We start from the raw sequence: 24107 nt of genomic DNA on the forward strand, positions 1-24107 counted from the left end.
AAGATGGCTTGCGTCAGTGCTGCCGTGAATGCTGTTCCTCTGTCCGTGATGAGCACATCAGGGGTGCTGTGTCGCAGAAGAATGCACTCCACAATAAATTTGGCGACTTCTGCTGCTGTTCCGTTCGGTTGGGGACAGTAATATTTGTCTTGAATGCAGTGAAGAGTGTGAGAAAACCCGAGATTTCCAGCTGTCGGCTCGTCGTGTGAAGCCTGTAAAACTTCTTCGCAGAGACTTGCAGGTACAAGAAAGAGGCAGGCTGTTTTGTTCGCAGTGAAGTTCTTTACGAGGACATCATGTGCGCAGAAGGAAGACAGTCCTCGCTAGAATGAGGCGGGGGGTGAAGAAACCTTGCCTTCCAAGTACTCGATCAGGCGTTTCAGGTCGGGGTCCGAGCGTTGCTGCTGTGCAGAAGAGCTGGGGCTGATGGGTCCCAGGAAAACGTTCTCATCGTCGTCTGGCGGCGGTGCATCAACAGGGGCTCGTGAAAGCCAGTCGGCATCAGAGTGCTTGCGCCTGTACTTGTAAACGACAGTGATATCAAACTCTTGGAGGCGCAGACTTCATCGAGCAAGGCGGCCGGAGGGGTCCTTCAAATTGGCAAGCCAGCACAGTACGTGGTGATCGCTGAACTTGTAAGACGAAAAGCGTGAAAAAAACGATGATCCATAACAGCGCGACAGACGGGACAAAGAAGAGGAGACACAACACACAGCGCTGTCGTCTGTCGCGCTGTTATGGATCATCGTCAGCACCAACTCGCCCAACAACTGGTTTTGTGAAAAAAACACACGGACGCAAGAAAGACGAAGTACAAGTGCGTCAGTCTTGCGTCCATGCGTTTTTTTTCACGCTTTTCGTCTTACAATGCATTACCAACTAGCCTTACCGTATCCATTACTCGCTGAAACGTCGCTGGTGCGAAAGAGAGACTAAATGGCATCACCTTAACTCGAAGAGGTCATCCGGGGTGATGAATGCGGTCTTTTCCCTATCTCTTTCATCGACCTCAAGTTGCCAGTAGCCGCTCTTGAGGTCCATCGATGAGAAATACTTGGTGTTGCAGAGCCAGTGCAGTGTGTCATCGATGCGGGGGAGGGGGCAGACGTCCTACTTGTTTAAGCGGCGGTAGTCAACGCCAGAATTGAAGTGCGCCGTCTTTCTTCTTCACTAGAACAACCGGTGCCACCCAGGGACTCTTCGATGGATAGGTGACATTGTAGCGGCGCTGGCATCGCCAGCGGCGCTGATGAAGATGAAGTTGGCGCGACCTGCCTCTCGCAAACCAGAAGCTCTTGCTCGTGCAACAGAGAATGATTTCGGCAACTGGCCTAGCCAGCAACGTCAACAGCCCACTCGACCGTCTCAGCCGCCGCAGCTACCGGGACGTCCAATAAATGTGGACCTACCACCACATCTGATGACACCGGACGTGAGCCCCGACGCACGCAACGCCGCTCCCACCGGCTCACCGCTCCTGCCCGTCCTGTCCCTCCACTTGGCCTTGCCGCTGCACGCCCCCTGTTCGCACCAGGCTTTCGGCAGCTTTTCATCGCCATGTACGCACCTCTCATCACATCCAGTGAGCTCCTTCAGCTGTATCAACGCCCCTTCCTTCCTCGGCTGCCCGGCATGCCCGCGTTTTATGCCAGGGACTCCGTTTTGTGGCTGGCGCTGCTGGACTTGCACTTTCATGTCCACAATGTGTCCAGCCAGCTGCTGCGCTATCAGCACGCCAGCCGCGAACTACCACCCGGTCTCCTGGCACAGCTGCGGTTGCCGCCTCTCGGTCCCGACATATACGCCGATTTCACGAAGGGCTTGACGGCATATTTTGGCTTGGAGCTCCTGCCGACTCTCTGCGCTCCTGTTCCGGACTCAGAAACTACAGCGCCACTCGAACCACCACCCCTGGCCGCATTCCCTACTCGAGCTGTTTCGGCTTTTCCTCCGCCCGCTCCTACATCAGCGCCCCACCCCCCACCGGTCTCTCCACTATCGTCGCCACCCTACGTTCCCCCACTCACGGTTCGGCGAGTGCCACGCGAGGACGCGCCAGTCTCTTGCCAACCTTCTCAACCAGCTGCCTCAAACAACACCCCGGTCTCTCTCAAGTTCGCTTCGCCGGCCCCTATGGACGGCCATCCACCTGTGATCCCCCATTCCACGGCGCCTCCTGCCCACCCCTGCTTCCCAGCTGTGGCGCCTACCCTTCGGCCATCACCAGCAGCACCCTCTCTCGACCCGGGCTCTCTTCTAGTACCACGTTCGCCTGCTCCCTCAAGTCCGACCACAGTGAGCACAACTGTCATTCCTGTCGCGAGGCCCGCATGCACGCCATCCGAGGACCTTGTCGCACCTCACGCGCCACCCGCACCGCCTGCCCCACATCCCTGTCTACCTGGCGCCTTCACCAGTGCCTGTGCCTCCGCGAGAAGCGAGACAGCCCTACCGTATGCTTGCCATTCCGACAACTACGCCCTGGACTTGCTTCTTGTGTCCCCAGCCACCCGTTCCACTGCCACAGCGAGCTCGGTTTTGCATAAAGCAGCTCCGCCCCGTCGACCACTTCCCTATGCGAACGCCCGAATCCCACGCTGAACACCTTCAGCCCACTGTCGTGTTCAGTCTTTTCACCGTCGCCAGCGGCTGAGGCATCCCCTCCTCTTCTATGGCAGTAGTTTACGCATGCCATCCCTTCGTCTGCACCTTCTGGGCCAGCGCAAAGCCAATATCGGCAGCCGTAACTCCCGCCGCGGGTGCATTTCCTCCAATGACATTTTCCGGCCCGCTTCAACCCAACGCCTAGCTCGCCTCAACTTCTCCCGCCTGTTCCTTGCGCCACCGTCCTCATCCTTTGGCTCCCGTCGCCCTTTGCGTAGCAGCCAGGCTCGACCACCTGAGTTTGTTTCTCCCACCTGGCGGCCTTCACGAACCTAACCGTGTCCTGGACTTGATTCACCCATACAAACTTGTACATACCGTTGTTTTTTTTTTCCTTTATCGCGCATTGCGCTAGGGGGGGCAGCATCTGTAGCGGCGCTGGCATCCCCAGCGGCGCTGATGAAGATGAAGTTGGCGCGACCTGCCTCTCGCAAACCAGAAGCTCTTGCTCGTGCAACACAGAATGATTTCGGCAACTGACCTAGCCAGCAAGGTCAACAGCCCACTCCACCGTCTCAGCCGCCGCAGCTACCGGGATGTCCAATAAATGTGCACCTACCACCACAACATCATCGTGAAGCATTTCTTCCAGTTCAACCTCGGGTGGCTTCAAGAAGCGCACCTTCTTCTCCTCTGTCAGGTGAGGGTCAGCGCATCGGAACAGACGGCACATCTCTTCGACGTACGCTAGGTCTGTCTCAATGGGCAGACGGATACGCGTCTCGAGCAGTAATTTGTACTTTTTTTTGCTAACAACACTTGTAAATGTTTTCAGGAGTTCTTTCCTAAATTCCTTCCACGTTCGCATGGAAGCTTCGTGGTTCTCGTACCAGGTTTCAGCTGGGCCATTCAGGACGAAAAACACGTACCGTAGTTTTGCTTGATCGTTCCATTGGTTGAATGTCGCCCTCCATCTTCGGTAGCAATGCAGGTCCACGGTGCCCTGCACCTCCACCAGATGTCACGTAGTGGTGACAACAGTCGAAGAAGGAAGGAGGGCAGCCAAAAGTTCTTCTAAAAGAAAACTGTTTATTGAGCTGACCTGCGCCCAGAATGGAGTGAATGACTCGGCGGCGGCGAAAGCAACAAGCGTGCTCGGCGGTCATTGAACAGAATGCCCGATGCTCTCAGCCGTGCTCAACTTAAAGTTGATAGCGAACTTTCGAGGTAAAGTGTGCAAAGCTACTAGAACAGATGGGAACAGGGTAGAATCGGCTCCGCCTGGATGCGACCAATCGTGATAAATCCGGTAGCATCTTGCATCCACAAATAAAGTGATAAAGCGATGTGGCGGCAGCTTTGAAGAAGGAACAAACAAACTCTACAAAGATTCATGGCAATATTGAAAGCTTGCTTGCAGGCCCTATGCATCTGACCACATTCTCATGGCATTGCAGTGTTCTTCCGCGAGCTCACCGGAGAGGTGGACGAGGGTGTCGTTGGCGCAGATGCTGCCGCTCGTTGTCTCGTACATGAAACGGTCGATGGCCTTCTGCCGCGAAGAGAACACGTACAGCGTCAACGGCTTTTCCCTGCAATGACCAAGCACAGTGTGGGGCCAAGCAGCCTACAGGCAAGGAGCCCCATGTGCTTGCCCCAATGAGTAAATGCACTAAGAGAGAGCATGTGACCTTTTAATGGCTGCGAGCAATGACTGTACAGAAACAGGCCTGCAGCAAAACAATTCAATCGCAGATGGGCCATCACCAACCTCTCGTTGATGAACTCGATCGCTTCATCGGCACTGTTCACCCTGAGAATGGGCAGCACAGGACCAAATATCTGAAACAGGCAACCGCCACTCGTCAGGGGGACTTCACCCAGTCGTTATATTAAAGGAGTATAGACACCTAATTTTGGTGGCATGTTTTATTTTCTACAATGATGTGGGAGACACTACTATGCATGAATCACCATGTAGTATTCACCTATGACCACTAAATAATTTATAATCAAAATTTTTCCGTCATGATATTTCGGTTCAAACAGCTAACGATGGCTGTGTTAGCAGAGTGCTTTTGTGTCACGTGTGGCATGGAAAAATGCCCATATAATTGCTGCTTCATCATTTTAATTTACTGCAGTGTTGAAGGCAGCCTTCGTCAAGACCTGGAATGACAACAAATGTGGAAGCAGTGATTATATTGCAGTTTTCTCATATCTCATGTGACCTGTAAGCACACGTTGACGTCACAGTCCTCATTCGGCTGTTGAAACCGAAACTGACACAGCACAAGAAAGAAATGAGATTATAAAGTATTTAGCGGTCGCAGGAGAATATCAGGTGGTAATCCATGTATAATAATGCCTTACGCATCATTACAAACAAGGAAACTGTGACGTAGTGCAAGTCATGCACACGCGCCTAGCCGGACAGAAGCAGCCCCCATTTCTGTTATCTAACCGCTTGCCTATATAACCGCTCGCCTTCTTCAATAAAGCGTCATTCATGCACCATGCTTCGTCGTGTCCACATGGTGTCAGAAGTGGCCGGTTAGCGATCGCGCAACGCAACCGGGCAACGTAACCGACGGCAGAAGCACGGCAATCCGGGAGGCCCGGGTAATTTCATCGGACCAGAGCCATGACAGACGCCGATAAGATTGGCCTGCAACACGTCCGGTCTAGTCCGTACTATCCCCGCTCGAATGGAATGGCAGAAAGAGCAGTACAGGAAGCTAAGAAGCTGTTAAGGCGGTTCCGTTTCGGTAGCACTGAGTTTTGTGCCGCATTGCTTGAGTGTCGAAATTCACCTCGGGACTCTTCTCTGAAGTCCCCTGTGCAGAGGCTCATGGGCCGACAGACAAGAACGCTGCTTCCTGTACCAACTAGCCACCTACAGCCACAAACAGTGCCACCCAAGACCGTGCGACGAAGGCTAGAAGACATCAGGAGCAAGCAACGCTGCTTCTACAACAGAGGTACACGGCCTCTTCCAGAGCTTCGCACTGGCTCGACCGCAACTATGTACAATGTGCCCTCAAGATCATGGTCCCCTGTCACGGTCGTACAGCGGGCTGAGACTCCTCGTGCCTACATCGTCAAAACGGAAGAGGGTCAACAGTTTCAGCGCACAAGAGAACACCTCAATCCGGCTCCTCCTCCCTCGTCTCCAGACCACAAGACTCCCGCGCCGCTGCCAGCTGTGGGAGTCCCAGACACTACAGGCACATCCGAATCTACACAACTCCGCAGGAGTGAACGGAAGCGCCAACCACCACGAAGATACCCGGCGCCTGAGTTCTGAAACTCTACTTGATTCGACGATTAAAAAAAAAAAAAAAGAGAGAGAGGGGAGATGTGACGTAGTGCAAGTCATGCACACGCGCCTAGCCGGACAGAAGCAGCCCCCATTTCTGTTATCTAACCGCTTGCCTATATAACCGCTCGCCTTCTTCAATAAAGCGTCATTCATGCACCATGCTTCGTCGTGTCCACAGAAACACACACCTAAAAGTGAGGTGTCTATACTCCTTTAAAACTTACAAATGAACGCCGACCAAAAGAAAAGAACAACAAACAATTCTTCTCCGCAAGGGAGCCTTATTCGTCCGACTCTCGACTTGATCCACCCACTTGGTTTGAAAATGAAAACCCAGGGCACGGGACCACAGGATTCACAAGCGAAACAAAGCCAACAGTCGCCGAAAACAAGGAATGCATGGCTCGGGAATAAAAAGAAAAACAGCTCTCTCCTGTGTGTGCCCATTGTCTGTTGCAGAGCCATGACGTACCTCCTCCTGCATCAGGGCGTCGGTCGGCTTCACCTCGGTGACCAGTGTTGGGCCAACGTACTTGCTGTCCACGTCCACCTCCCCACCAAAGGCAATGGGCACACCCTCCAGCAGCTTGGCTATCCGCCTGAGGGAGAATGTATTTCAAAAATCAAGAGAGGGTGAGAGATAGCAAGTGATATTGGTCCCACTAAGCGAGTTTCTCGCTGCATGCCGTTGCCTCAAACATGGCAAGAACTCAGCGGATCATCTCCACTTTTTCTGCCACTTGCATCATTTCTGTATTTACCACGATGGGAATAAAGATTATTATTGTTATTAAATTCTAGTGCAAACCAAGGATAAATTAATTTTGAGCATGGGGATCTTACATGTTCAATTGCAGCATAGGACAGGTGGGACTGAACATTTAAGGGGGGACACGGCTCTTTCAGGCCGAAAATTTGCGAAAAAATGGGTTTTTCAATTTATTTATTTGCTCCTCAAAGGTCCACGAGGGACATTACATGAGGGGTGGGCTGAGAAGACAATTAGCATGAATAGAGATGATGTTCGAGGGCGGTTTTGAACCTGCTGTAGTCGATGATGGTTGCCACTTTGGATGGAAGGTCATTCCAGTCTCGGGCTGTTTTCAGAGGAAAAGACTGGTGATATGTTTCGGTGCAGGCTTTCACAGGGTAGACGGCGTTAGGGTGACAATTACGGGAAATACGATGAGCATGTGTGATAGGAATAACCTCGTGATTAAAGGTATGGAAAAATTTATGATATAAGGAAGGACGGGCGACCTTGCGACGACAGGCCAATGTGGGGAGATTAAGCTGAGACTTTAGTGTGGAAACGCTAGTGTGGTATGAAAAATTAGAACAAACAAATCTTGCAGCGCGATTCTGGATTGATTCGAGTGTGTCAATCAGGTTAGCAAAGCAAGCAAGCAATTTTATGGAACGCGGTGCTAAGGCAAGGTTACGGCGCAGGTACCCTAAAACTTGATTAGCTGAATTTGTTACATGGTGAACATGTTGCGACCAGGTTAGATTTTTACTTAAATGAATACCGAGATATTTAAAAGAATCTACTGATTTAATGGGAAGGCTGTTAATTCTATAAATTGCATCCTGGTGGTTGCGCCGGGGTGGAATGAAAGAAGGAAAGTTTTAGCAGAATTTAATGACATTAGCCAGGTTTAACACCACTCTTGTACGTGTAGCAGGTCTTCTTGGAGGATGGTAATGTCGGACTGGTTGACTATTGGGCGATAAATGACACAATCGTCAGCAAATAGTCGTATGTTAGAACTGATGTTAGAGGGAAAATCATTTATATAAATAAGAAATAGAAGGGGGCCTAAGACAGATCCTTGCGGAACGCCAGACAGAAAAGGACAAAGTGATGACGAATGAGAATTAGTGTGAACGAATTGATAACAGTCCCTTAAGAAAGCACGAATCCAATCCAGAACCAAAGGATGAAGGTTTAGGCATGAAAGCTTAGGAATGAGGCGTGCATGAGGGACTTTATAAAATGCTTTTTCAAAATCTATGAATATGGCATCCGTAGGAATGTTATGATCTAGACATGCATGTATGTCATTAAGGAAAAGAGCAAGTTGTGTATCACAGGAACGACCTTTGCGGAAGCCATGTTGATTAGGATGAAAAAAGTTATGCGATGATAGAAATTTGGCAGTATCGAAATATATTACATGCTCCATGATTTTACAGCAAACACTTGTTAACGAGATAGGTCTGTAATTAAGTGGTGATAACCGGTTACCTTTTTTGTAGACTGAAATGACCTTCCCGATCCGCCAATCGCGTGGTAGTGAGGACGAAGAAAGCGACTGCTGAAAAATCAGAGATAATATGACACTACAAAGAACTTTAGTATTTTTCAAGATTTTCCGGTTGATTCCGTCAACACCAGCAGATAATGAATTTGGTAATGATTCTATGATTTTTAATATTCCACCGGGCTCTAAGATAATGTTTGCCATAGGAGAATCATTTAGACAGTGGACTTCAGGGAGGTTATCGAGAGGTTCATCAGTAAATACAGAGCAAAACTGATCATTTAGGATGTTTGGAACATCTAAATGAGAATATTTAAGTCCAGAATGATCAGTTAATGAAATTGCGCTAGACGTAGAAGCAGTAATAGTTTGCCAGGAGCGCTTTGGGTTATTACGCAGCATATTAGGCAAGGTGTTAGAAAAGTTACCCTTAGCTTTGGCCACTTCGGCGTCATAGTTAGCAGAGGCAGTGAAATATTTGTTCCAATCGTGCGCCACGTTAGTAGCTTTAGCTGTACGAAATAATTGTTTCTTTTTGTTGTTTAATCTTTTTAGTGTTTTATTATACCATGGGGAACTAGGTCGCTCTGTTATTGTGATAGTAGGAATGTGTACACTGATAAGACGTTGCATTTCGGATTGCCATATTCGTATTCACGGGGTCATCTTGCGCCTGACGTCGAATTTTTAGAAAGAAATAGCCAGTATTTGCTTAGTAATAGCTATTTAAATTTCTGAAGGAGCACGAGTTGCCTTTTAAATTGAGGTCAAATGATGCCTCGCCGTCGCTCGGTACCTACACGCTCCCCTGACATCGTTTTGGTCTCGTTCGAAAGCTCGTGCCTCCAGCTTTTCTTTTTTTTAATCGGTAAGCAACGCTGGGACTCTTCTGTTCGCACACAAAACGGACGCAAAGAAAACAACTTGCGTGCCGCGTTGTCATTGGTTAGAAAAGCCATGTGATCAAATGGCGCTCGTGATTGGGTAGGCCTCGGGTTAGGCTTGTCTGTATAGAGGCTAGGTCGTGAGCAGGCACCCTCGCCAGCCGCCGCGCCGAAGCCTGTTTCGATGCTAGCGTAGGTGGCGCTGGTCGCGGCAGGCGAGTCAGGCGAGCAGAGAAGACCGATGCCACCGTCGCAGCTCCTCGTGTCGCTCGTCGAGTGAAAGCCCGTCTTTCTGGTGTGCTTCCGCTTCGCTAATCTGTGTCTGCATTGCGCCCACGATATTGTTTATTGTGTTAATCGAAGTGCATTTCCATCTTTCCAGCATCAGCCCAGGAAATCAAGTGCAAGGTTCAACATCCCGTGGACAAAAGAAGGAACCTTCATTTCATTTCTGATTTTCCTCACATCGTAAAATGTATAAGGAATGCATTTACTTCTAAGGGAGTCCTGATCCCAGGTGGTAATGCGTACGTCGACGTTATCAAAGAAGCGTGGAAGTTTGACAGAGACGCGCTTACATTGAAAGTCATGCCACATTTAACTTTATCCCATTTGCAGCTGAATGCGTTTGACAAAATGCGTGTCTACCTTGCCTTCCAGCTGCTCAGTGATGAGGTATTGAAAGGACTTTTTTTTTACAAGTATAAGGTAGACAAAATTTTCCGTACAATTGAGCCAACAGAACGATTTGTGAAGCTCATGGAACGTTTGATATTTGTCATGACATCAAGGGTGCCCTCCAAAGGGCTTTGCCCAGAGTCGGCAAGTGCGAGATTTCTAGAAGAATTTCTAGCCTTCTTGAATGAATGGGAACGGTATGCCGCTCAGTACGGCGGTGGATTTCTCAATGCAGGGACTGCCCTCGGACTTCGTGTGACTTCGTGTGTGTGGAGAATTTATTTGGAATTGTAAGACAATCATTCGACTGCAATGACCACCCCTCTCCAGAGCAATTTTTGCTTATAGTAAATAACCTTGCCTTCTACAATTTGCAAAGCCGCCAAGGAACGGAAATTCACCAGCTGAGGTTGTGTGCCGTTGTGAGGTTGGTTGTTTTTAGGTGAAGCATGTGCGAGGGAAACCTCGCACATGCTTCAGCAGTGCTGCAAGAGCAGGACAGCATGTTTGACCATAAAGGCTGCGTAGAAAAGAAAAGCGACGGCCGACTCATTTTTTATGTCGCTGGTTACGTTGTCAGGAAATCACTGAAAAGATTCCCATGCCCCGCATGTGCATCTGCCTTGGCTATTTTGCCCCTACAGGCTGATAAAAATGAGAATGCCTCACTGACGAGGCAGGCTGACCATGGAGGTTTGGTGTACGCTTCAAAGTGCATTGAAGTGCTAATAACTAAACTAGAAATTGCATTCACTGCCTTTTTCAGCAGAAACGAGCTGCATGCTGGGAGCATGATGTCGTTTTTACATTTTCTACAAGGGCATGAACTCCAAGAAGTCGGCTGCGACAAGCACTCCCGCGCTCTTACAAGGGATGCCAGTGAAACTGCATCAGTAAAATGTTCCTGTAAATAAACATTGCGTTAATGTGTTCTGTTCCCTTATTTATGTGATTATATTAATGTATTCGGGGCTGTAACGACCATCCACGAATGGTGCCTTGCACACGTGAGGCCGTAATTTCGCTCGATCGTTATACAAGACGCGCTCAATCTATTGGATGACGAGCCTTTCTTGTTTCTGCGCATGTCGTGTTGGGCAGTTTTTCCTTGTTCCTTTTCCCGTGAAAATGGGTTAACCAAAGCATAAACAAGCAAAAATATAACCGCTCGCAGCTTCAACAGTCTGTGCCCACCTGAAGCAGTAGGATCGAAAGTGGTTTGCAGAGAATTTCGCTGCTGACCAACGCCGCATGTACCGCAGAACATATGGACACTCGTATTATATTTTGTGCTTTGGCCAGACGAATATCGCAGCTGTTACAGCGGGATGCGCGCAGCGAAATGCGTTTCCCGGCATTGTTGCCGAGCACGCGCACAACACACCTACTAGCTGCAGCGCCATCTGTGAGCTGTCATTGCAAATCATTTCCTCTCCGCTGGCACGTTCACGACACTAGACAAACCTTCTAGCCTCTATGTTGTCTGCTCCTGAAGCACGGCACCATTTTGAGAGAGTCTGCCGCGCGGCGTGTGTGAATGAAGTATCACTCGTTTAATCAGTTCGGCGCCCGGAAACGGAGAAAACGCAAAAGGCACAAGGAGTCTGGACTATCGCAGCCTCCGCAGAGCGAAGATCAAAGTGCAGATGGCGCGCGCCACGGACCCGCACCATCAACAACGACGCATCGCTAGTGCCGTCGCCGGCTCCGCCCCCAAGCAAAAACGAAGAAAACGCAGTTCGAATTGACGCAGCCTCAACAGGGCGAAGGTCAAAGTGTTACTGGAGCACTGCCAACCGCATCGTGAACGGCCGTGAAAGTGCGTCGCAAACCCGCGCCGTCCACGACGCATTACCAGTGCTGTCGCCGGCTCCGCTCCCGAGCAAAAACGAAGAAAACGCAGTTCGAATTGACGCTGGAATTGATGCAGCTTCAGCAGGGCGAAGGTCAAAGTGTTACTGGAGCGCTGCCAACCGCACTGTGAGCGACCGTGAAGCGCGTCGCGGACCCGCGCCATGGACGACGGTGCACCTCCAGTGCCGCCGGCTCTGCTCCCGGGCAAAAACGATGTGCAGTTCGAGTCTACACCAGCCGCGTATGCATCGATGCTGGAATTATGACCGATAGCAATGTGATCGAAACTAGGGCCCGTGAACGAGCGATACTTCGTTTTGAATTGATGCTAGCGACAACGCGAAAGACTGAGCCTTTCGTCGCGTCTGTTTCTGAGGCTCCACCAAGAAGCAACAGTTATCTGTGGGCATCGTTATGATGGCAAAAAGGCAGCAAAGAGATGCAATGCACCCTGATTATGCCTCTGGTGCATTGCTATGAGTTTGAAGTTGTTCCTGTCGCATAAAGATGGTTGGAAACGTTTTTTGTCGTTTTCTCAAAACACCAATTTTGACACATCGCAATAGTGCAGGGATGATATCTGGTTCTAGGCGGACTAGCTTCATATTTACTTTTTTTTTAGTAAGATAAATTCACAGAGAGTGAAATAAGACTAAATAAAGCCCAGTTGCCAATCAGCATAATTTTAAAACAATACATTTCGTCTGAAATGACATATTGAATTTTCCTTGGTAAAGTTTAATGTGCTGTAACTTCTGTTCAAATGGGCCATTTTTGTCTTATTGCACTCCATGGACATTATAGATCATGTCTGTATACTGAACTTCACCATTGCATTTACCGTTACAAAATTAGATTACCTGCATGTTCGAAACAAAGATTACACAATATATTGAGAACAACTTATTTCACAGAAAAAATAAAAGCATATTTGAAATCAGCATATTGAAGTACATAAACTGGGTATGTTTCATGAATATCTATCAAGAAATAAGAAAAACAGTTCTATGAGGGGTGTCCCCCCTTATCTGTGTTCTTATCCATTGAGTAAAGCTGAGATTTGGGCGAGTTGGTAAGCATTCATGGTGGGTGAACAGCGCAAAAAAGGCGGGACAAAGGCTGTCTTGTCTTGCCTTGCCCTTGTCTCGCCTTTGTTGTGCTGTTCACCCACCATGTATGCTGACAATGTTGTACTAACAGGTGATAGCCAGGGAGATCTGTAGATTCTGTGGAGTCAATGAAAACACTCTAGGCTTTACTTTTAAAGCAATTAAGACAGGTTGGATGATATTCATTGATTCCACTTATCAGGTGCTTACAAAATGAGGCCATGAAATACAGAGACTGGCAAAATGGGGTGTGAAAAAGCACGAAAAAATTACTTGAGAGAAAGGGCAAAGAGATGCTGCAATAATGAAGCATAAACCATCACGGAGGCTCGACAGCTATGAAAGGAATAATGCTAACTGGGGCTTACTTGTGAGCACGCACTTTAGAGCCTAAGGCCAGAAGTTCAGTCGAGGCTAGAAAGAAATCAGAGAGCTGTTGGAAGATTAGCACTACGGCAAAACCACAATCCAGGCAGTACAGGGGCACATGGGCTTGAGGTAACTGGATGAAAACAGCAGAGCAGCTTAAGTTTTTAACTACTTATATAGAATGAGCGTTGATTCAAAGTGGCAGAAAAGGACTAAAAAACTAACCATTAAGTATGCAGGAAATGAGGAAGGAGAAACAGCCTTAAATGCTCTGTCAAATGGGTTAAATAATTCAATAAAAAAGAGGCAAGCTCTACACAGCATGCAAATCATACAAGCCAAATCAGGAAGGAATCGTTCTATCATAACTCAAGAGACATTGGCTGCGACACGTTAGCTAGAGTGAATAAAACAGCAGACAGAGAAACAGACGAGACACATGAGTTGATGTCCCGTCTGTTTCTGTGTCAGCATCCGCAAACACTGCAAGATCTTGCTCGGGGTTCACCCATCGCACTAGTGCATTTGCGTTAATAGCGAGCAGGCCCCCTCCAGTTAGGAATAAATACAGGCCCACCTGCAGTGGTTGGTGTTGATGATGCGGCCCAGGTCGGCTGAGTCCCTGGGCTGCTCGGTGTAGAACTCTGTGATGATCCTCTTGCAGGCGTCCACAAACTGGGTGTAGATGGCCGTGTGGCAGAGCACGTAGTCGGGTGCGATGCATGTCTGGCCCGCATTGACGAATTTGCCCCACATGAGCCGCCGGCATGCCACGTCCAGGTCCACCGCATCATCCACATACACGGGGCTGCCCGGGGCAAGCAATGACACAGCTGCTGCATTCTTCTGCCTTGGCTAAGAACTTTCCTTTAAAACCGAGCTTATTCTATTCTACACATTCCGACGCATTTTTATTTGTTCTCCTCCCCCAAAGGCCCCACATATCTCACAAGTTGTTTGTAGTGCTGCAGTAATCTAAGCCAATCAGAAGAGTACTCCTATGTGCCCCTCACTCCACAATCACTGGGAAGAAATGAGCACCAGCACTCTCCAGCTGCTGCGCACCACTTGGCAACCTCTGCAGTGCTGTGCTTGTGTGGACTTTCGCTGCTAATTCAACCACTGGAATTCAACCACAGCTAATTCACCCTGAACTACCTTTTCAATTATAGCAATAATTGTTTGAAAAATAGTGACAACGCTGCTCATATATTTTAGGGGCTATTTGTTGTCTTTGTTGGTACAGAATAGACGAGACAGCTTTACCTTTCATAGTGCTGCAAACAACTTGTGAGATGAATCTAGTTAGCTCAGTAAGGGATGCAGCGATGGCGTAGAGGTAGAACATCCGCCTCGCGTGCAAGAGGACCGGGGTTCAAATCCTGGGGCCGCGCAATTCTCCACCGGGTTTAAAAAAAAAAAAAAAAAATCCGCGTGTCGATGGAATTGCATAACCAGGCCTGGAGTGCGGCCTTATCTCGGTGACCAGAACCGACAAAGCACTCTCTCACCAGAGCAGGATTTGGCCACCCTGGTGTAGTACTTGGCCACAACCTTCTACGATCAAACCAATTAACCCTCGGCCCTCAGTCCCCAGCGGCTGCAGAGCAACTGACCACGGCGGCGGTCAGACCTGTGACGCAGCGGAGGGTGCTAAGAATCTCTGGCTCCGGACAGGCCGCCATTGGAATCTGAACCTGGCAACGTTTAACGCTAGAACTTTAGCTAGTGAGGCTAGCCTAGCAGTGCTGTTCGAGGAACTAGCGGGAATTAAATGGGATGTGATAGGGCTTAGCGAAGTTAGGAGGACAGGTGAGGCGTATACAGTACTAAAGGACGGACACATACTGTGCTATCGCGGGTTAGAGGGTAGACGAGAACTAGGTGTGGGTTTCCTCATTAATAAGGATATAGCTGGCAACGTAGAGGAGCTCTACAGTATTAACGAGAGGGTAGCAGCTATAGTAATTAGGCTGAATAGGAGGTACAAGCTGAAAGTGGTGCAGGCCTACGCACCCACATCCAGCCATGATGACCAGACCGTTGAAAGCTTCTATGAGGACGTAGAATCAGCAATGAATAGAGTAAAATCGCAGTACACTGTACTGATGGGCGACTTCAATGCGAAGGTGGGCAAGAAGCAGGCTGACGACCACGCGGTAGGTGACTATGGGATAGGCTCTAGAAATAGCAGGGGAGAGTTATTAGTCGAATTCGCGGATAGAAATAATTTACGGATCATGAATACCTTCTTCCGCAAACGAGAAAACAGGAAGTGGACCTGGAAGAGCCCCAATGGTGAGATTAAAAATGAAATAGACTTCATACTATGCGCTAAACCTGGCATCATTCAGGATGTGGCCGTCCTCGGAAGGGTGCGTTGCAGCGACCATAGAATGGTAAGGTCTAGAATTAGCCTAGACTTGAAGAGGGAACGGAAGAAGCTAGCGAAGAAGAAGACCATTAACGAGTTAGCCGTAAGAGGGAAAGCACAGGAGTTTAGGATAGCGCTGCAAAATAGATACTCGGCTTTAACTGAGGAAGATGATCTTGATGTTCATTCAATGCACGATAACTTGACATCAATAATTACGGAGTGCGCAGTAGAAGTAGGCGGCAGGACAGTTCGAAAAGATACCGGGAAGCTATCTCAGGTGACGAAAGATCTGATTAAGAAGCGCCAAAACATGAAGGCATCTAACACTACCGATAGAATAGAACTAACGGAGCTATCAAAGTTAATAAATAAGCGCAAGGTAGCCGACATAAGGAAGTTTAATATGGAGAGAATCGAGCATGCTCTAAAGAACGGAGGTAGCCTAAAAACAGTGAAGAGGAAACTAGGCATAGGCAAAAACCAGATGTATGCATTAAGAGACAAGCAGGGCAATGTCATTAGCAATATGGATAAGATAGTTAAAGTAGCCGAAGAGTTCTACACAGACCTGTACAGTAGCCAATGTAATCAGAACGCTAATGAGAAAGACAGCAGTGCACAGCAATGCGTCATCCCGCCAGTAACGAATGATGAAGTAAAGAAAGCCTTAGAAGCAATGAAAAGGGGAAAAGCAGCTGGGGAGGATCAGGTAAGGGCAGATCTGTTGAAGGATGGAGGGGACATCGTGCTAGAAAAACTAGCCACCCTGTATACGCAATGCCTTATGACCTCGACTGTACCAGAAGCTTGGAAGAATGCAAACATTATCTTAATTCATAAGAAGGGAGACGCCAAGGACTTGAAAAATTACAGGCCGATCAGCTTACTATCCGTTGCCTACAAAGTATTTACTAAGGTAATCGCTAATAGAGTCAGGGCAACGTTAGACTTTAATCAACCAAATGATCAGGCAGGCTTTCGTAAAGGATATTCTACAATAGATCATATTCACACCATCAATCAGGTGATAGAGAAATGCGCAGAATATAACCAACCTCTATATATAGCATTCATTGATTACGAGAAAGCATTCGACTCAGTGGAAACCTCAGCAGTCATACAGGCATTGCGTAACCAGGGGGTAGAAGAGCCTTATGTCAAAATACTGGAAGATATATATAGCAACTGCACAGCTACTATAGTCCTCCATAAAGTCAGCAATAAAATCCCAATAAGGAAGGGCGTCAGGCAAGGAGACACGATCTCACCAATGCTGTTCACCGCATGTTTGCAGGAGGTATTTCGAGGCCTGAATTGGGAACAGTTGGGAATAAGAATAAATGGAGAATACCTAAATAATCTGAGATTTGCTGATGACATTGCCTTGCTGAGTCACTCAGGAGGTGAACTGCAAATCATGATCAACGAGTTAGACAGGCAGAGCAGATCGATGGGTCTAAAAATTAACATGCAGAAAACCAAGGTAATGTTCAACAGCCTAGCAAGGGAACAGCAGTTCACAATTGGCAGCGAGAGCCTAGAAATTGTGCCGGAATACGTCTACTTAGGGCAGGTAGTGACAGCTGATCCGGATCATGAGAGGGAGATAACTAGAAGGATAAGAATGGGGTGGAGCGCATATGGCAAATTCTCGCAGATCATGAGTGGCAGTTTACCAATTTCCCTCAAGAGGAAAGTGTACAACAGCATAATCTTACCGGTACTCACCTACGGGGCAGAAACGTGGAGGCTAACGAAAAGAGTTCAGCTTAAGTTAAGGACAACGCAGCGAGCCATGGAAAGAAAAATGATAGGTGTAACGTTAAGAGATCGGAAGCGGGCAGAGTGGGTGAGGGAACAAACACGGGTTAATGACATCCTAGTCGAAATCAAGAGAAAGAAATGGGCTTGGGCAGGGCATGTAATGCGAAGGCAAGATAACCGCTGGTCTTTAAGGGTAACGGAGTGGGTTCCAAGAGAAAGTAAGCGTAGCAGGGGGCGGCAGAAGGTTAGATGGGTGGATGAGATTAAGAAGTTTGCAGGCAAAGGGTGGATGCAGCTGGCAAAGGATAGGGTTAATTGGAGAGACATGGGAGAGGCCTTTGCCCTGCAGTGGGTGTAGTAGGGCTGATGATGATGATGATGATGATGAGCTCAGTAAGGCATGTTGCCGGGTTAGTTGGTTTAGCTTTTTTGGGTGCGCAAATAAATTTGCGCACCCAAAAAAACAAGGAGACAATGGACAGGCGCCAACTTTCAACTGTTTGTTTATTTCAAGTTCAAGTTTCAAAGAAGTTACGGTAGATAGGGCTGGCAGTACCAATATTGAAAAAAAAAATATGCAATAGCAGTAGGAGCAGCAGCACACACTGACAGTCACATGCTAAGTTTGATGAGAGCTAGGGTGCCGAGCTTCAGGCCTTGCACCTGCCCAAAGTGATTGACTTTCAACTGCGGTGCAAGTGTGAGCCAGGTGCGACACCTTGACGTGGAAAACTGTTTGTCCTTCTTAGCTTCTTTAGTCTTGCACTGGAAAACTAAACATAAAAACCTACCTATAACAGGAAGTTTTTTTTCCCCCCGAATTTTAGTATGTGAAATTTCAGCCTCGCATTATATAATGATCCAAACAATTTTTAGCCAAAATTCGCAGTTCCAGACTCACTACATCATTCTGCATTATCATCATCAGCTTTCCAGCAAGAGCAGGCGCTATCAAGCGGTAGTGTCGGTTCTGTTTCAATGGTTTCAGTTTCGATGCCACCTCACTAGACGGACCCCGGCCACAACACCCATGCAGGACGATTGTGTGCCCTGCCCAACTTTGGGACCACGAAGCCAGTACGCAGCTGTTTTTAAAAAGAAAGTAATGGTAGCATCAAGCGCTGCTGCATGGGCTGGACGAGGCAGGACAGTCTGCATCTGAAACGGGGCTCTCCAGCCAAACTCTGCACTTGGATCGTGGATGCCACCTACCGTGAGGACATTTCTGGGGCATGAGATGCGATCGTGGCCAACGCGGTGCCCAGATCAGTACCGCACTGCACTCCCACACATGCACCTCAATTGGCACACCAGTTTACAACGATCAGAGGACTGCATGGCTCCAGCCAGTGCCACAGCAAGTCTGAGCTGCTCGTTTCTTAACGGTGTGAAATTCTCTGATCAAGCGTGCCAGCTCAAGAAGGGCAGTGAGCCAGCACAGGCACACGGAGACCCGTGCCCACTGCCGACGCTTGGCATGGGGTGGCACTAGACGCACAAACGCGCAGCATGGTACGCCTCACAAGCGTCCATTGAGTTATCAGATGAAGAGCGAAATAAAGTGCAAATAAATGCATTCCTCATTCGCATTATACACGGATAAAAAACTTTTTTTTTTCAGTTTTTCTATCCCCAGATTACACCTCGTATTATAGACAGGTTTTTACGCTAGTTGCTTCTGTGCCCACAACTCGTTCCTTGTTGTCTCTAATGAGTTTGTCCAGCGGCGGCTTAGCATATGCTGATCCTGCACAAGCAGAGCACAGGCAATGCTTCATGATGTCCAGGCTTCAGTGTAAGTGTCTCAAACCGAATACCTGGGATGCTCGGAATGCACTCAGTGCAGCAGCAAGGCAAGTAAACAATTCAAATGGCAACCCTGGTGGCAGACAGTGAAATTGGTCATGCGGCACGTATGAGCAGCAACTATGGCTTTGATCTCAGCCCCAAGGCATACGAAATTCAATAGTGCAGATGCAGCCAACTACTACTATACTCAGTTTCATACACTGCGGAGACTGCGGAATTGCATCCCCTCAAAAGCATTTTACTCCGTATCATTCGTTCTTCTTGTTCTGTATCAGTCAGGCGGTCTGATAAGATTGTACCAGCAATGATGATGATTATGGATTTTTATGGCGCAAGGGCATCTAAGGCCAGAGAGCGCTATGGCACAAGGTATATTCTATTTCTCAAGGTGGGGTCGAAGACTCATTTCCCAAGCATTTCACCCTAAAGAAGCCGAGCACCAGACCAGGGGAAAGCTTGTGCTCATTGTATCACCGGTGGGTACCCGGCGGCACTGGGGATCGAACCCCGCACCTCCCGCATGCGAGGCGGATGCTCAACCCCTTGGCAACCGCTGCGGTTTGTACCAGCAATGATGTGTGCCCTTGCATGGACTTCTGAGGCTGGCTGGAGCAAGCGAACAAGAACCGGCAGTACAGACAAGGCACATCGAGGAAATCGAAATTTGCTCATTATGGCAGAACCCGGACATGGTCCGAAGCTCGGCAGAATGACGGAATACAACCCGAAAATTGACAACATACGGTCATATTTTGAACACTTCGAAAACTACGCAGACATAAATGATGTCTCTGCAGACAAGAAACTGAAGATGTTTCTGAACGTACTCGACGCGCCAGTGTATTAAGAGCTAAAGAAGATAACTGTGCCTCATTTGCCTTCTCAGAAGACCTTCAAGGATTCATTTTAAACCAGCCAGAAGATGCGACACAAAGGAAGAAGCAAACAAGACGAGGCTGGACTAACAACTGAAGTTTTATTGAAAGGAAGAAAACAACGAAGACTCGCACTGAGATGCGCGCGGACATAAGCCGTATCAGTGAAAGGGCACACAAAAAAATTTTTCAATGTCAGGGTCTTACTAACAAGTTATCTAAAAAGGCAAATTCCTTAGCGTGAAGGTTTACCGACGGCTTAGCCACACACGTGTCCTTAGCCTTAGCAATGTAGAAGGCTTCAACTATCTCGCGACAGATTTGTTTTTCATTTCTATAAACTACAGTAGTGTCGCTGAAGGAAGTAGTGTCGCTGTCTCGGAGGGAAAGTTCCGAACCCACGAAAGGTTGCTTGTGCCGTCGAAGGAGCGGTGCGACTCCTGGACCGAGACGTTCAAGACGAAGTAAGGACGAAGGCGATAGGTGTGCTGTCTCGTATGAAGAAGACGTCACCAGACTACTCCCTGCCTCAAGACGAACGCAAGGCAATTCGTAGCCTACAGGCTAATGATGAAATTGCAATCCTTCCTGCGGATAAAGGCAATGTCACGGTAATCCTTGACCGCTCTTCGTACCAAGAAAAAATGGAAGCCTTGCTACAGGACGAGAATACCTATCGCCAACTACCAAAAGACCCCACGTCAAAGGTGCAGACGTCTCTTCAGAAAATGCTCGCAAAAATCTTCGAGGGCCTTCCACCATCCATGAAGCGCCTCTACTATCAGCTGCTTTGCACGAACGGCTCGGCACCCGCCATATACGGGCTTCCAAAGGTTCATAAAGAAGGCACCCCTCTACGCCCAATAGTAGACTTCAGAAGGTCTCCTGTGCACTCTCTGTCGCAGTACCTCCACGGTGTTTTGGCTCCACTGGTTGGAAAGACAGAAACGAACGTCAAGAACTCGTCCGATTTCATCGACAAGGTAAAAGCCGTTGTCCCTGAAGACAACGACATGCTCGTGTCTTTCGACGTCTGTTCATTGTTCACCAGCGTTCCTGTCAATCTGGCCGTTGAAGCTTGCAGGCAACGTCTCGAAGATGAGGACTCATGGCAAGATCGGACCCCTTTCGACGCAGCAGAGCTGTGCGAGCTATTGCGCTTCTGTCTCGCTAACACCTATTTTACTTACAATGGCACCTTTTACCAACAGACCTTCGGAACAGCAATGGGCGCAGCAATCTCGGTGACAGCGGCGAACATCACGATGGAAGTCATCGAAAACAAAGCCCTAACCACTTTCCAGCCGCGACCACAAATATTTCTAAGGTATGTGGACGACTGTTTCTGTGTCCTAGAGCGCAAGCACATGGCCCTTTTTCTAGACCACCTGAACTCCATTGAACCCTCAATCAAGTTCACTTTTGAGGAAGAAACCGACGGCTGCCTCCCATTCCTGGACACCACGGTAACCCGTACTCCGAATGGCCTCGTATTTAATGTTTACCGCAAACCTACGCACACTGGAAGATATTTAAATTTCAGTTCTGTGCACCCAGTCGCTCACAAACGGTCTGTGGTTGTCTCCCTGATCAACCGTGCCAGACAGGTCTGCAGTCAAGATGCCGATCTAAAGAGCGAAATGAAAAGAATAGAGTCGGATCTTCGAAGAAACGGCTACCCTCTTTCCTTCATCAGGAACACCGAAAGAAGAATGACAGCGAATCAGCCTACCTCCGAAGAACGCGAGAGCACAGAAAAAACAAAAGAAAAACGAGCTGCTGTCCCATACGTGGCGGGAATTAGCGAAGCGCTTGCACGTATTCTCCGCAAGCATGGCGTCAACATTGCGCACGTCCCCGCTGGCAAGGTGCGAACAGAACTAGTGAATGTGAAGGACAAGCTCCCTCGTGAAAGATTTCCAGGTGTTGTATATGAGATAGACTGCGCCGATTGCTCATCAATATATATCGGTGAAACAAAGGACTTCAGGAGACGCCTGAGAGAGCACCAGAACGACGTCCGAAACCGGAAAGCAGCATCTAACGCCATCGCCGAGCATGTGCAAGAATCCGGCCACGAGATTAACTGGGATCAAGTAAAGATATTGACAACAGAAAAGAACACATCAGCACGGCAGAATCTTGAGTCCCTTATCATACAGACATCGTCTAACACATTAAACAGGAACGACGGAACTCTACATCCTATCTATGCTAAATCATTAAAAACGCTACTGGGTGCTACAAAAGGACGAATCCGTGCACCGATTGCTTCATAGTGAACAAGGGAGCCGTAGTGCTCCCGAAACGTCTTTTCATCTTTTGACTTTGGCCAGTGACCAGCAATCTGCATCAGACCTCAGTTTACTGCGCAGGAGTTCTCCAATTTCACCTCTTCTCACGGGATTCGACACACGCGTACGCCACTGTACCATGCTTCATCGAACGGGGCAGCAGAAAGGCTAGTTCAAACAACAAAAGCCACTCTACTCAAGCAAGTGCTTCATGATAACCTATCAGGCCAAAAAAGAACTCTGCATCAATGACTTAACGACTTCTTGCTTGCTTACAGGAACGCCCCGAATTCCGCAACAGGAAGAACGCCGGCTGAGCTGTTCCTGAAACGACAACCTCGAGTGAAGCTTTCACTCCTGAAGCCAAGTTTTGTGCAGGATATGCGCAGCCATCAAGACAGACGCCAGCCATCGCAACGAGGGCCGAGGAAGGGACCCGCAGATGGAAGCCTGTGCGTCAGTTCTCGTCAAGCCTACGAGAGGGAAAACCCTGTCATGGGAGGAAGCTGTCGTAATGCAACACATAAGCGACTCTACGTTTGTAGTCGAAGTCGGTGACCATTTTCGTTTTTTGCATATCGACCACTTGAGACCCAGCTGGATTTCGGGCCCAAAGACAGCATTCCATCTGGACGCCGCAAAAGAAGCGCATCCTGAGACCACCTCAAGTGCCCGTATTCAGCGAGACTTTCCATCAACACCCTCGGGAAAAGATTTCCCTGCTGACTCCATGATTAGTGGTCCTACTAAGGACAAGCTTGGGGATGTTCGCTTAGATGACGCCACTTCAGCTGAGGAACCGGCATCGCAGCCCGAGGCAAGACACTCAGCAGTGCAGCCTTCAAGTATCACCGCAGCTTCAACCATGGCATCACCCGAAGAGGCCCATTTGCGAAGAAGTAATTGCACAAGGTGTCCTCCTGATCGCTATCAAGCCTCCAATTATGAGCGCAGAAAAAAATGCGTGTAGCTTTAATTAAGGAGAAAGGAATGTTCTGTATCGGCCAGGCGGTCTGATAAGATTCTACCAGCAATGATGTGTGCCTGGCCAGCATGCAGCGTTATCTATAAAAGCACGCTGCTGCCTCGAATAAAGAGCTTTTTGCGTTGTTTCCACTGAAGCGTCTGTCTGCTGCTTAGAACAGAACACTTCTCAAAACCACCTGATGTGTATTTGGAAGGACAAAAAAGAGCTGTATAAAACCAAGTGCTAGTACAGGGAATCACGGTCGACCACTTGAGGTGCGGATGAGGCTAAAGCGCTTTGCCCTGCCAGCCGTGTACGTCATCCTTACTTCGCGATGAGTCGCAGAACGAAATTGTGGCAGGAGGCTGCCAGTCATGGTAATCAAAATTTGTTGCAAGGAAATACGCCTGTGCACACTTTGGTTGTGCGACATTCTTAGTGGACGCAGACTTGGCTTGTGTGAACAGGCACGCTAGCTCTGGCAGCGTCGACTGCTATGCATGAAATGGAGTTCTGAAAAAGTTCAGTGGCTCCACCAGCAAAGTTACTTAGCGTTCCTTGTCTTTGCTTGTTTGTGTCGGGTTTAACGGCACATAGCCAGCTAAGGTCATCATGTGCCAAGCATGATGGCCTTTACTTTCATCTTTACTGCCAATTTTGTTTCCCTCTGTTGTAGCAGAGCCCACATCATTCTCCTTTTTCTCTCTGCACCATGTTTCACTGAACGTACTGATGCTCCTTGTATTGTCACTTTATACTGTGTACTTCCCCTTCGCTTTGTTTTCTTGCATGAATTTTTTGCGAAATGTATCGCCACCCTTTGAGCTGCATTACGTACTTAGTGTCCCAGCTAAATGTAACCCTACCAAGTTAAAAAGAAAATAAGAGTGGCCCAGGCATGTTAACAAACAGTGCTGCTGTTGATAGTTGTGTGCCC

The 24107-nt window shown here is 48.4% G+C and overlaps 1 protein-coding gene across 4 annotated transcripts in view; it reads right to left on the reverse strand.

Annotated features, from left to right (window-relative positions):
• Positions 1-24107, reverse strand: part of Aldh-III (Aldehyde dehydrogenase type III) — a 106779-nt gene that overhangs the window by 29408 nt on the left and 53264 nt on the right. For all 4 annotated transcript variants that reach the window (XM_077644263.1, XM_077644266.1, XM_077644264.1 and 1 more), the window contains exons 7-10: positions 13662-13892; positions 6399-6525; positions 4376-4446; positions 4081-4196 (exon numbers count right to left, since the gene is read on the reverse strand). In XM_077644263.1, the coding sequence (XP_077500389.1) occupies positions 4081-4196; positions 4376-4446; positions 6399-6525; positions 13662-13892 (545 nt within the window). The remainder of the gene's footprint in view (positions 1-4080; positions 4197-4375; positions 4447-6398; positions 6526-13661; positions 13893-24107) is intronic.

The sequence above is a fragment of the Amblyomma americanum genome, chromosome 11 (genome assembly GCF_052857255.1).
Source record: "Amblyomma americanum isolate KBUSLIRL-KWMA chromosome 11, ASM5285725v1, whole genome shotgun sequence".
In the NCBI taxonomy this organism is placed as follows: Eukaryota; Metazoa; Arthropoda; class Arachnida; order Ixodida; family Ixodidae; genus Amblyomma; species Amblyomma americanum.